The following is an 11,476-nucleotide window of genomic DNA, read 5'->3' as shown; positions in this document are numbered from 1 at the left end:
TTGGCGATGGAGCTGTTGGATTCACCATTGCGTTATGTCGGACTCATTCTTCGTTGATAGATGTTGGCAGGGACTCGAGAGAGTCAAAGTACATCCACTGGTTGATGGGCTGGAACTTGCCAGAAACAGCCTTGAGGATCTCCTGTGCCACAATGCCACCAAAGTAGGCAGCCATAGGGTTAAGATCACCCTGGGCTTGGTAGCTCAGCTCCTTCAGAAGCTTCTCATCCAGCTGAATGTCAAGACCCTCCTGCTCAGCAAACTTCTTAGCAGCACCAAGAACGACGATAGCATCGTCATTGTCCATGGGGTTGGGAAGTCGCTTGTGAGTAAGTTGGAAAGCATGGAGTGCCTGGAAACCGAGGTGCAGCTGCTGAGGTCGGTCGAACTTTGCGAAATCTGAGATAAGGAACTCGGGTTCCTTGAGCGCAGTGGTGAAGTCCTTGAAGTTGATGATCTTGGGCATCTTGACCTGCTGGTACATGCCACCTCGCTTGTATTGACCGAGTCCAGAAACATCGCCGATTGAGAAGGTATATGGGCCCTTAACCGTGATCCTTCGGGGCTCCGCTCCGTTGAGTGCTTCCATTCCTTCAACCTCAGAGAATGTCACGTAATCGCCATCTTCCAGCCCATGTCGAGTTTCGTCGAGTGCAGACACCAAGCCCTCCTCGTCAATGCCTGCCACGATGCCGTTAAGAGGAGTCTCGCCAGTAGGATCGATGCAAGTGAACTTCTCGCCAAAGTCACAGAAAACGGAGCCGAAAAGACCGTATGTGTCGGCAATAACAACGTATATGCCCTTGCTGTGGCAGTAGTCACCGATAGCCTTTTGTTGGTGGATAGGCGCATTGGTCAGAACAACAACTTGGTACTTGTCGAACTGCGAAAGTTCACCATCAAGGCCAGGTGACTGGTGGAGCTTAACGGGGGTATAGGCGTTGAGCTCGGCGACACGAGGCACAGTGACCTCATCTCTGGGCTTTCCGACATCGCTGGGTGTGAGGAAGAACTGGGACGAGAGATCCGCAATCTGGACTGGCGCAGGGTCATAGAGGGTAAGGCTCTTGACACCAGCCAGAGCGATGTTCTTGGCGATTTCCACGCCGAGACCCTTTAGACCGACTATGAGCACATTAGAAGCACCCATACGCTTCATGGCTTCGTGGCCTAGCACATAAAGTTGTCGGCTGTAGAGGGACTCATCGATTTCGTTATGTCCAACAACAGACTCATCGACCTGCATTCGGGTCGCAAGGTCGACCTCTGGTTGCTTTTGTTCCTATTGAGCCGGACTGTTAGAATCTTCGCGTCCTGTTTGCATGTTCACGGTGAAAGTCTCTCAAATGGCACCTGCTTTTCACATGCTCTGATGCTTCAAGCAAGAGTATGGCAGGCGACAAGCCGAGATAGGGAGTACAGAGGATCTAGGCTTACGGCCATTATTCTTTTATGGGTAGGTGACTCCCCGTTGGAGAGCTTTCGCTTCCCCAGCTTGGCTGTTTTAGAAGAGGTGGTAATGTTGGAAACGCTGCGTCAGTCGTTGCGAAGGCGATCCAGCACCAGGCAGAGCTCAACCCCACCAAAGAGTAGAAGGGGACGGTGAGAGATGGAGAAAGGAGAATGAGTTATCCGCGAGCGATGTGTATCTTCGTCGCAGACCGTAGAGTCGTAAAATTCGTGTTGTGAGTATGGTCAAATGTGGTTTGTAAGAAAAGAGGTTCTACTTTTGAAAGTTGAGTGGAACAAGAGAGCGCGACATGGAGTGTCCTATGGTGATGAGGTAATGGCCCAAGCCCCCAGGCAGAGCTGTCTTGCCCCACTAACCATACTGTCAGCGGGCGCCTCAGCTTTAATAAGCCACCTGGCCTGAGGTATCAATCAGTACAAGGCTTCAATCTGCACTTCTTATCGGTTCATTTTGTATTCACTAAGGTATTATATACTGTTTTTGCTGCAATGAACAATTTTGAACTGTTTCTTCGAGTCATTCACCCACCAGCAGCCTAGGTATTTTGAAGTCTCCAGTAAGTACACAAGCTCAGCGTGGCACAGCAGCCCCGCAGCAAGTCAACTGTATGGACGTTCAAGGTTGCTAGGGTGAAAGCTACACGTAGGTGACGCCCCTCTCATGGGTCTAGCACTTAATTGCTTCTGATTCCAAGCTTCTGTTGGATTCCATTGACTTGACACGGTTAGTTTCGGGTGTATAGAACCCTTACGGACACATCAGTACGATTTTTCAGGGTACTGCAGCGATCTCGACCTTCTTGTTCAGGTACCCTCAGAATCATGCAGGTCCATCATGAGATTTAAACGGCGGGGTCGATGTACGCGGGGCATTTTTACGCATGATGCCATACCAACGTGAGCTTCAGTTACGGCACAAAGAAACATACTTGATTAGCAGCTTGGGGTGGGGCATCGAGATACTTGATTATATCTTTCAATTTATCGGTGCATCCTTTTGTTCACCAACACATGCCAGCAATGGTCATCACAGAGGTTCACGTTGGATCTCAATTATTCTTTGTTTGACCGTCCCTAGGAAATATGTAGAAGTCGCCATATTTGGTTCCTCACTCCATACTGCACCCCGATGCTACATGTCTGTAGGGGTATAATGAGCACCAGGTCGATCGTAGCATTCGTTGAGCGTTTGCAGCTAATCAGAAGCCCGTCAAAGCTTCATGTTCCCAGACTCGATCGAAGGATAGCGGTAGATAGTTGAGGGACTTAGTTAATCTTCTGGAGCTCAACCTCGCTGAAGGAGTAGTCAGTAGGCTGTTCATTTATCTGGTAATATTCAATCAACTTACAAGAGGAGGGTGGCGTTGGGGGGAATGGCGCCGGGGAAGCCGCTGTTAACTATGTTAGTTGTTTCTTCATGGTCTAGCTTGACGGCTCCAGAGGCATCATGTCCAATGGCCCTAATTTGTGAGCTTACCGAGCGCCGTAGCCGTAGTCACTGCCAGTGACGGTTAGCATTCCAAATATCAACTAATCTGAGGATGTTGAGAACACTTACGGGGTGATGTCGAGAAGGGCCTTCTCGCCGAGCTTCATTTGGGTAACACCCTCATCCCAGCCTATTTGGAGTCAGCTTTGGTGTCTTATGCGTTACAGATCCGAAACTGGATAGGGAGACGCACCCTTGATGACCTGGCCAACACCAATGGGGACCACAAAGGCACCACGGCCGACGGAGCTATCGAACCTGTGAAGAGAGTTGTCAACTGCGTTCAAGAGCGGTGGGCGTACGAATGAACATACTGGTCACCCTTGTTGTCAGGCTTGGACTCGTCCTTGATCCAGCCGGTGTATTGGATGGTGACCTTTTGGCCGACCTGAGGAGAGGCGCCGCTGCCCTCGGAGATGATGGTCTTCTGAACACCCATTATGGCTTGTGTGAAAGAAAAGTTGCGAGGTTGGGTAAAAAAGGGATTGATTCGAGTGGTTGTGCGAGTAACGCGGGAGATGGATGCAGGAGAGAAAGGGCGCATCTTGAAAAAGAGGAGGCGAGCGTGGAGCTTTATACCTACAGTACCTAAACCTAACAGCTGAGCAAGCGTTGGGACGAGGCAAGTGAAATGCAGTGCTGATGCGGTGCCAGGCCCAGGAACAGGAACAATGGGATTTCTTCTGTTGAGCTCCCCGTATGATCAATGGCTTCAGAAGCTCGATAAGCTCTTTCCATTGGATCTCAGGGTAGCAAATGGCGGGGCAGTCAGATCGACAGCGGGGCAATGGCAACTGGAATGACGATTGGTACCAATCAGCTTGTCTGAAAGCCCCACTAGGGATGACGATTGGGAGAAGCTCACGGAATCCAAGGAGGTCACTAACAGCTAAAAGATACTTCCATTCATCAGCCTTTTCATCACCTTGAACGAGTACATATGGCACAATAGGAACACCAGTTGGTCGGGGAGTTAATGTCACTCATCATTCGGATAAAATACCGCATTAAAGCAGATGTCGTGATTGTCCTTGGCCGATGTAAGAAGGGACTCAGACCCTGAACAATGGCACGTATTGATGAGAGATGTACCTTGCTTCGGAGGTACACCCGCTATGGCTATATGTGCTGCAAGAAAAGAGTATCTTTTTAAATAGGTACTTAGAATCCTCACCAACATCATCCGCGTTAAGAAGTTCGCAGGGACAAAAGATTAAAATAGTAACATTCAAGAAGGGGACGTTGAATCAGAACAGCTAAGTTACAGTCCAGCGTGTCCTAATGGCATCGCTTCAGCTTGCTTTAGCCACCAGCTTCCCCGTGTCTTCCTTTGCTGTAGCTGCTCAGGCAGCGCAGCAACCAGTTGCGAAAATCACAGTGCTCTAGGGTAAGGGGTATATCATGCGTCTATGAACTTATATGAGTAGAATCATCTTCGGCACTTATGTTATATTCTTCCAGTTACTATTCACTTCTATCTGATTGCATTCCCAATACAGTCTCAGCTTCATGTAGTAGTTGTATGTAGTGTAAGATTCGTAATTGATAAAGCAGAATGTTTGAGTCATTGTTGAGTTTGATATCTAGAGTAATGACTATCAAGAAAACGCTACACATTACTTTGTGAGATACTGTCCTTCATTATCACTACCTGTAGGTATTGGAATCAGATGATAGACTTAGAAATTCATATGAGCGAATACTCAGTATTCTCATGAAGCGTCCTGATGTTACTTGATCGTGCCATTTTATGCCCCCAAATGCCACAAAATTAACTGGAATTCGATAACTGATGGCATTTATAAGCTCTGGACGCTGTCGCGAAAGACTATGGCCGCACAGCATATTAAACTAATCATAAAGGGCTGATAATAAAGCTGGCCCGTGAGGAGCATGATCGTCCCGGCTCGAATCAAGGTTCAGCAGCGTGTTTGATCTTTGGTGCATGGTTACTTGTTCTGGTGTAATTCCTCTCAACCACGAGTAGCACATACTTTAACTTGAGTATGAAGCATGAAGCATCACGGAGCAAAAGAGCGTTGCATTGAAAATCTCCAAAATCAAGAAAACCTGAATTTTCTTTCTCTTATGCACAGTAATACTCGACTTGGGTAACATCGTCAAAGCTACGGAGTCCAATGATAATATTGAAATATCTATAAAATGGTACGAAGCTCCGCAACTAACGATGTGAGACATCAGCTTCAGCAAAACAATTATCGCTCGACACTCTCTTTTCAAACATGACCAACTTCTTCAAAGCAGCGCTGTGCGCTTCCATGCTCTTCTTGGCTGGAGCATCAGCCAAGGTTAATCGCACCAATGCTGTCCTCACTGTTCTGGAAGAGTACAAGGACTTGACCGCATTCTATGAACTCTTCAAGTCAACAGGAGGTGGCATTGGAATTCCCGAACCTGCATTCGAGGAGCGTTTCAATGACAACAACGTTGGTCTTGACTTCACCATCCTCGCCCCTACCAACGAGGCGATTGCTAAGGTCCATGGCCTCACGGAGAAGCTGACCACAGCAGTTGGTTATCCTCTCTTGACCACTCTTCTCCGTACGCATATCTTGCCGGGCAAACTCGCTCCACATGATCTATACAATAAGAACATCGTCTCGATTGAGGGTTTCTCAATTCATACTGACTCGAAGGGGGTTATCACCACCAACCCAGGCTTGACGAAGACTGATGTGCGCGCTCGCACACAAGCTAAACTCCTGAAAGACAAGAAAGGCAAACCAATCCGTGTTCCCGCTTCGAACGGCATCGTGTACAAAATTGACAACATTCTTGATCCATTGCTCACCTATTTCGGTGAAGACTCCGCCAGAAATCACCGCTCTCTACCAACCATCAAGCACTCCCCTTCCAAGTCAATGAAGGATATATTGGCCGCCGACCCTGAGACATCTCGCGTCAGAGAGCTGCTATATACCGTTGCACCGTGGTTCCCCAGAGATCGTCTTGATATGTCGTTCTCCGGACGTCGCACAAAGGAGAACTCCAAGGTTGTCTACCTCGTGCCTTCGAATGAAGCGCTAAAGTCGTTCACCAAAGTTGCTGAGGCACCTGGTAACGCCGATGCGACACGGTTCTTCCTAATGGCAGGTTTCGGAAGAATGGATGGAAAACATATCAAGGGGCGCGCGGGATTCAAGCTCGAGGTTGAAGGGGGGAGGGTTATGAATGCGGAGGTTGAGAAGAGGGACTGTGGTTCGAATGGTTGTGTATGGAGGATTGGGAAGGTGATTGATTCAGTTTATGGTCTCTTCTAAGGTTTCACTTGCTAATTAGTGCTGGGATCGCTTTTTGTTTATCTATGTCTGTACTTTATGTGAAATATGCATTGGTTAAGGAAAGTCACTGCTATGGTGAATATCAGGAGTGTATAGCAATGGCTCGACGTTTCATCCACTAAGAAACATTATGTCACAAAGGATAGCACAAACTCTTTCAAATGATATATGGATATAAACGATTTCAAGTTAATATGCTTGCTTGCTATTTGACAATAACCAGCGTTTGAATCAGACCGCGACACAGACGGGGCAAAGGCTTGACTTAGGTGAGTATGTAATGTACCCTGGATGGTTATTTCTTGCCTATGCATGTTTTGGCAAGAAAGATGACCACCCAGCCTATGCAAGCCAGCTTAACGAACGGCTGAGGCTTGATTTGGATGCTGACATGAGACCATGATAGTCCACGTGGGGTCTGTGCCGTATCTGAGTAGGCAAGTAGCGAAGCTATGTGCGGCTGAATGTATTGTTGTTGAGTGATGCCGTTCACGGAGTTGCCGAATACCAAGAACAGCAATCTATTGGTCTCCTCGTAGATATGTGTTTTTTGTGTATATGCCCCGTGGCTATGAAATTAGGTGTCAGTTTGGCAATAACGGTAACAACATGCATAAGGCATCAGGAAGCTCAAGAGCAGGCCAATAAAGGTGGCGGAATGACTTCTCATTCGCTATTTCGTAAAACAAGAGTTTCTGAGTTATCGCTAACACGTTCGGACATTTAAACAACCTTAGTTAGATTGGGCTGACTGGTTCGTATAAAGGTTAATTAGACATGGGTTTGGCAGATTTTGAATGATGGACATCAAGCAGCCTTAGATTTGATAATGGAATGATTAGATGGAGGCTTTGTTATTGTCTAGAACAAGGGCCTGGCCAACATTGGATCCGAGATCCGAGCTTGAGCCTTCAATGAACTAATTACATTAGTAGCCACATGTTAGTGTCCTGACTCAAGCTGAGGATTGCATTTCAATGTTGTGAAGCAAGCAGACGGCTTGCGTGTAAGTGAATATTGTTACCAGAAGTGGTAGTAGATAATGGCTGGAGAAAAGATGTGAAACTTTAGGATGTCGATCATGAACAAGCAAAATCGAAATTTACGACGCAGATCTCATGATTGAACTAAAAGTCGCTTTGACAGGCGAGCCGCGTTCCGAAGCCATCGCGTAAAGAATTGCTAGGCTGTGCCGAGAAAAATGATCAGGGTCCCCTAAAAGCCCCATCTAGGTGGGTGAATCTCAAGGGGTTCCCACGCTGGGCGGCACTCATAGCCGCTACAGCCCAGCCCTTGGCACATCAAATGCCGCTATAGCCGTGAAGTCCTGCATGCATTTCCCTGTACACAACTCGAGGTGACGTCAGAAAATAGCAAATTCAATGGTACTTTTAATGACTTGGCCATGAGAGCTTGCGACGCTTCATGGCGCCAAGAGATGTTGAGTTATACAGCTGTTGTGGGTAGACCAAGTCTGACCTTGGCTGAAGTTCTCATGCCACTGTAACGAGATTAGGAGAAAGGTACCATTATCATGGCCTGGTTGGCATGGCGCTCAAATATAAGCCACCGTCTGCCGCCATTATAATAGTTGCAGTTCTAGTTCAGTTCCAGAGCCACGGTTGCGACGGCGCTTATCACACCATCTAACGAGGACAGGACCCTTACGAACCAGCCTCTTTTAACCGTTATTGAACCCAACCCTCCTCCTTCATCGTCATAACAAAACCATCCTTCGGGTACCCGGATGATAGGACATTATTTCGTTCAAGTGACGCAGAGTTTTTGGTTACTGTATCGAGCAGTATATCCTCCGGCGCAAACTCGTTAGATCACAATCTTGATCTTTCTTTCGCGTTCTTCAGCAGAAACAAGGGTCTAGAAAATGACCACTCCAATCAGCAGCACCAACGGCGATGGCCAAACGAACGGTCACAGCCACGACGAGACAGCGACACAGAATGGCAATGGAGTATCACAAGAGCAGACAAACGGTGCGAACCCACAACAAAATGGACAGGAGTATCATCATGACCACGCTATAAAGCGTCCTACAAAGATTGGAACCGGCCTTAAAGACCGTGTACATCAGATTACAAAAGGACCTCCCGGTGGCTTCGACCCGACCCCTCTTCCTGATGCGCCGCAAGGCTATACCATTCGATTCATCTTCCACGGCGCCTCAAATCTTGCTCCTGGCGACTTTGTTACAGCCTCTTCAGATCCCTTCCTTCATGCGACTCTAAAAGGTACTCAGCCGAAGCGGCATAAGGAGGATCCCGATCTCACCCACCGTACGAAAACCATAAGGAAGACGACCGAGCCGGAATGGGAAGATGAATGGATTGTCGCCAACGTCCCGCCAACAGGCTTTACTCTCAAGTGCCGAATGTACGATGAAGATTTCCCCGATCATGATGATAGGTTGGGCAATGTCACAATTAAAGTGCCCAGTATAGGCCCAGACTGGAAAGGCATTCCCGCTCCTGGTCGTGTGTATGAGGCTAAGAAGCGCATGATGAGCAAACGAGCATATCTGGCCAAAGCTATTAGTAGTGTTGTTACCCACAACATTCACATGACACCTCTACTGCGTTTGAGCATGGAGCTTTTGGGACCGTCGGATCCGCCTTATGCGCAAATGTACACTGTTGGACCAACAACATGGGTCAAACATTTCAGTCCTCTGATCGGTCGAATCGCCGGTGTCAAGGTCAACGCTAATGCCGAGGACGATGCCCGAGTGGATGAAGATCAGCAAGTCGACCAAGACGGGAACAAGAAGAGCAAGACACAAAAATATGAGTATGTTGCTTGTTCAAGATGAAAATGGCTATGCTAACATGTCATCAGTTTCCAAGCAAATGAGATGCAGCTTCAAGGACCAGTGCCTCCCAAGCTGTATCATCGCTTTGTCGAGTTTAGACCTATTATTGCATCGATTTACTCTTCAGCGGGCTTGCGCGGCACAATCCTGAACAAAGCACTGCACAGCCAGCATCGTCGTATCTATAATTTCAACGCATCGACAGAATATGGCGATTTCGATGCATGCTCGCCAGAGGCTTCAGAGCAATTCCTGAAGCTTGTTCACTTCGACGAAGGAGGTCGCACTTTTACCTATGTTCTGACCTTGGACGGCATGTTCAGATTTACAGAGACTGGCAAAGAATTCGGTATCGACATGTTGAGCAAGCACACTATGCATTCGGATGTTGAGACGTACATCGCCTGTTCAGGCGAATTCTTTATTCGGCGGCTTAAGAAGCCTCTTGCTTCAGATGATGTGCACCCTCACACCAAGACACATCCGCAGGAAGACATCCCTGGAGGTCCACCAAAGGAACATCCTCCACATGATCCTGCATATTATCAACTGATCATCGACAACGATTCCGGAACATACCGACCAGACAAGTCAACCCTGCCATACCTGAAGGAGTTTCTTGAGAAGAACTTCCCAGGACTGGGTATAATTACGATGCATTGGGAAGACCAGGAGCTGCAGGATATGAAGAAGAACCAGCGTAACGTCAAGAAGAACGAGGGCAGAATGATCAACATGGTCATGAACAGAAGTCAGAGCAGTATCAGCTCAGCCGAGAGCGAGTTGGATGACCGTGAGGAATCTTGGCAGCAGGGACACAAGAGTAAGCGAGAGGCCGCCTACGAAGCTTTGGAAGATCCCCATAAAGTTAAAGATGCGGTCAAGTCTATTGTTCCCGGCTTGAAGTCGGAGAGGGGAGAGAGCTCTAAATGATCGGTTTATGACTAACGGCTGAAAATAATTTGTACCTTGATTAGATGGACTTCTCAGTATTGGCGAAAGGTTCCTGTATGGATTTCATATACCACTTTTGCTTTGTCACTCTTGCATTCCTTGATACCTTTCTTCTTATGTCTAGGTAGTAATATATAGTCTTATTCTAATCCAGGAGCCTGCTCGCCACCATATATGTATGCCGGCCTCCTTTGATCACAAGCTTGGTTTAAGTGCTACCCATTGACTTGAGCAGGTCGCCAGCACTTCGCCTTTCTCATCCTTCATCTCACCTCTGACCTTTGTCTTCCGACCATCAATCTCTTCTGCAACAGCTGTGATGCAGACAACGCTGTCTGTTGGCACAGGCTTGAGATACTTCACGTCTATACCACCCGTCACGCTATGCGTCTTGAACGCCCTAGCCTCTTTACCCAAAGTCCCATTCAAATCAAAGATGGTACCCATTGACTCATCCAACAACGCCGCGACAATTCCGCCATGAACCACCCCAGGATACCCGCTTACACCTTCGCCCACTGATACAAGCACCGCGATCTCAGTGATGTTATGTGCAGGATCCTTGGCGACCTCAAAACTAGGCGCACGAAAGTAACTGATAAGATGCCTCAGGCCACGAGAATTATTGAGTGTGTTCCCAAAAAGCTGATCATGCGCTTGTGACTTTGGATTGCGACATGAAGGAAGAAAAGGGATCGCATCAGGAGCGCAGAGCAGAGAAGCCGTCCATGGATGAGAAGCAAAGAAGGACAATTCCGAGGCGAACAAATCAGGTGGTGCGTTCTCTGGCACCAGGTCAAGTGCAGGGCAGAGGATTGAGTTGTGGAAGGGTGGGAACTCCATTTTGGCTGACGAGAAGGCTTTGATGCTGATGTGTGAGAGGGTCGTGTTTGCGGGAGGTCCGATGATGCGATTTCGGACCCGGGAGTGCGGGGCCGATCGGGAGATGTAGAAGCTCGGCAGTTGAGTGGAGATGGGTCTTAGAAGCTTGGAAATTTGCATTATATGAGAATTGATTGATCAATTGTTGAGATGAGAATGAAAAGAGAGGAAATGTGAGGCTTTTGCCTCTGGTTTATGGAGGTCGATCGACCTGAAATCAAGGATGTGGCAGTCATTGTGAAGCCGAGGTACGTATGCAGGCTTGTCCCATTATGGTGATGAAAGCCAAAAAAGGCCACTCCAATTGGATGCTCCCTGAATCTGGTTGATCTTATAGAAGTTTTATATCAGCCATCGCCGTGTTGAAATGGTATATATAGGGATTTGAATATGATATTGTCTTTTGACCGAAGAACCTCTGCGGCCAAACTTTCATTTAATGGTCCTTGTCGTGGTCGTTATGTCAAGGCCTCGTTATTGCAGAATTGACGTTCCATTAATAAGAGAGTGCAGTGCAGTCTCCTTGGCAACATGCAACAATGGAAATCCCAA

General features: G+C 47.7%; 5 protein-coding genes across 6 annotated transcripts; 2 read left to right on the top strand and 3 right to left on the bottom strand.

Moving 5' to 3' along the window:
* Positions 1–43: 43 nt before the first annotated feature.
* On the bottom strand, positions 44–1,443 carry FOXG_08380 (ubiquitin-activating enzyme E1; the record flags this gene model as incomplete). Its single annotated transcript, XM_018387289.1, has 2 exons — positions 44–1,282; positions 1,438–1,443. The coding sequence occupies 2 exons, from the start codon at positions 1,441–1,443 to the stop codon at positions 44–46; spliced, it is 1,245 nt and encodes a 414-aa protein (XP_018245128.1).
* Positions 1,444–2,222: 779 nt separating this feature from the next.
* FOXG_08379 (peptidylprolyl isomerase) lies at positions 2,223–3,698 on the bottom strand. Of its 2 annotated transcripts, XM_018387287.1 has the most exons (6): positions 3,274–3,698; positions 3,153–3,217; positions 3,029–3,089; positions 2,948–2,968; positions 2,820–2,861; positions 2,223–2,764 (listed from the first exon to the last, which is right to left on the bottom strand). In XM_018387287.1, the coding sequence occupies exons 1-6, from the start codon at positions 3,501–3,503 to the stop codon at positions 2,737–2,739; spliced, it is 447 nt and encodes a 148-aa protein (XP_018245126.1). In that variant the 5' UTR covers positions 3,504–3,698; the 3' UTR covers positions 2,223–2,736. The 2 variants fall into 2 exon arrangements, with proteins under 2 accessions (XP_018245126.1, XP_018245127.1); XM_018387288.1 differs by having other exon boundaries at positions 2,223–2,861.
* Positions 3,699–5,174: 1,476 nt separating this feature from the next.
* FOXG_08378 (uncharacterized protein) lies at positions 5,175–6,329 on the top strand. Its single transcript, XM_018387286.1, has one exon. It carries the CDS (start codon positions 5,203–5,205, stop codon positions 6,238–6,240), a length of 1,038 nt encoding a protein of 345 aa, XP_018245125.1. The 5' UTR covers positions 5,175–5,202; the 3' UTR covers positions 6,241–6,329.
* A 1,347-nt stretch (positions 6,330–7,676) lies between these two features.
* On the top strand, positions 7,677–11,452 carry FOXG_08377 (uncharacterized protein). Its single transcript, XM_018387285.1, has 2 exons — positions 7,677–9,066; positions 9,115–11,452. Exons 1-2 carry the CDS (start codon positions 8,147–8,149, stop codon positions 10,019–10,021), a joined length of 1,827 nt encoding a protein of 608 aa, XP_018245123.1. The 5' UTR covers positions 7,677–8,146; the 3' UTR covers positions 10,022–11,452.
* FOXG_08376 (uncharacterized protein) lies at positions 10,037–11,150 on the bottom strand. Its single transcript, XM_018387284.1, has one exon. It carries the CDS (start codon positions 11,042–11,044, stop codon positions 10,238–10,240), a length of 807 nt encoding a protein of 268 aa, XP_018245124.1. The 5' UTR covers positions 11,045–11,150; the 3' UTR covers positions 10,037–10,237.
* Positions 11,453–11,476: the final 24 nt, after the last annotated feature.

Source organism: Fusarium oxysporum, chromosome 2 (genome assembly GCF_000149955.1).
Source record: "Fusarium oxysporum f. sp. lycopersici 4287 chromosome 2, whole genome shotgun sequence".
NCBI classification, from domain to species: Eukaryota; Fungi; Ascomycota; class Sordariomycetes; order Hypocreales; family Nectriaceae; genus Fusarium; species Fusarium oxysporum.
The sequence above is the reverse complement of the archived record's forward strand: the minus strand, read 5'-3'. Positions and strand labels throughout refer to the sequence as shown.

Coding starts and splice junctions, on each gene's coding strand:
- FOXG_08379 (XM_018387287.1), bottom strand. CDS start 3,503: ATGCGCCCTTTCTCTCCTGCATCCATCTCCCGCGTTACTCGCACAACC. Junction 3,090..3,152: donor TGTTGGCCAGGTCATCAAGG/GTGCGTCTCCCT, acceptor GACTCCAAATAG/GCTGGGATGAGGGTGTTACC. Junction 2,969..3,028: donor GCCCTTCTCGACATCACCCC/GTAAGTGTTCTC, acceptor CGTCACTGGCAG/TGACTACGGCTACGGCGCTC.
- FOXG_08378 (XM_018387286.1), top strand. CDS start 5,203: ATGACCAACTTCTTCAAAGCAGCGCTGTGCGCTTCCATGCTCTTCTTG.
- FOXG_08377 (XM_018387285.1), top strand. CDS start 8,147: ATGACCACTCCAATCAGCAGCACCAACGGCGATGGCCAAACGAACGGT. Junction 9,067..9,114: donor AGCAAGACACAAAAATATGA/GTATGTTGCTTG, acceptor ACATGTCATCAG/TTTCCAAGCAAATGAGATGC.
- FOXG_08376 (XM_018387284.1), bottom strand. CDS start 11,044: ATGCAAATTTCCAAGCTTCTAAGACCCATCTCCACTCAACTGCCGAGC.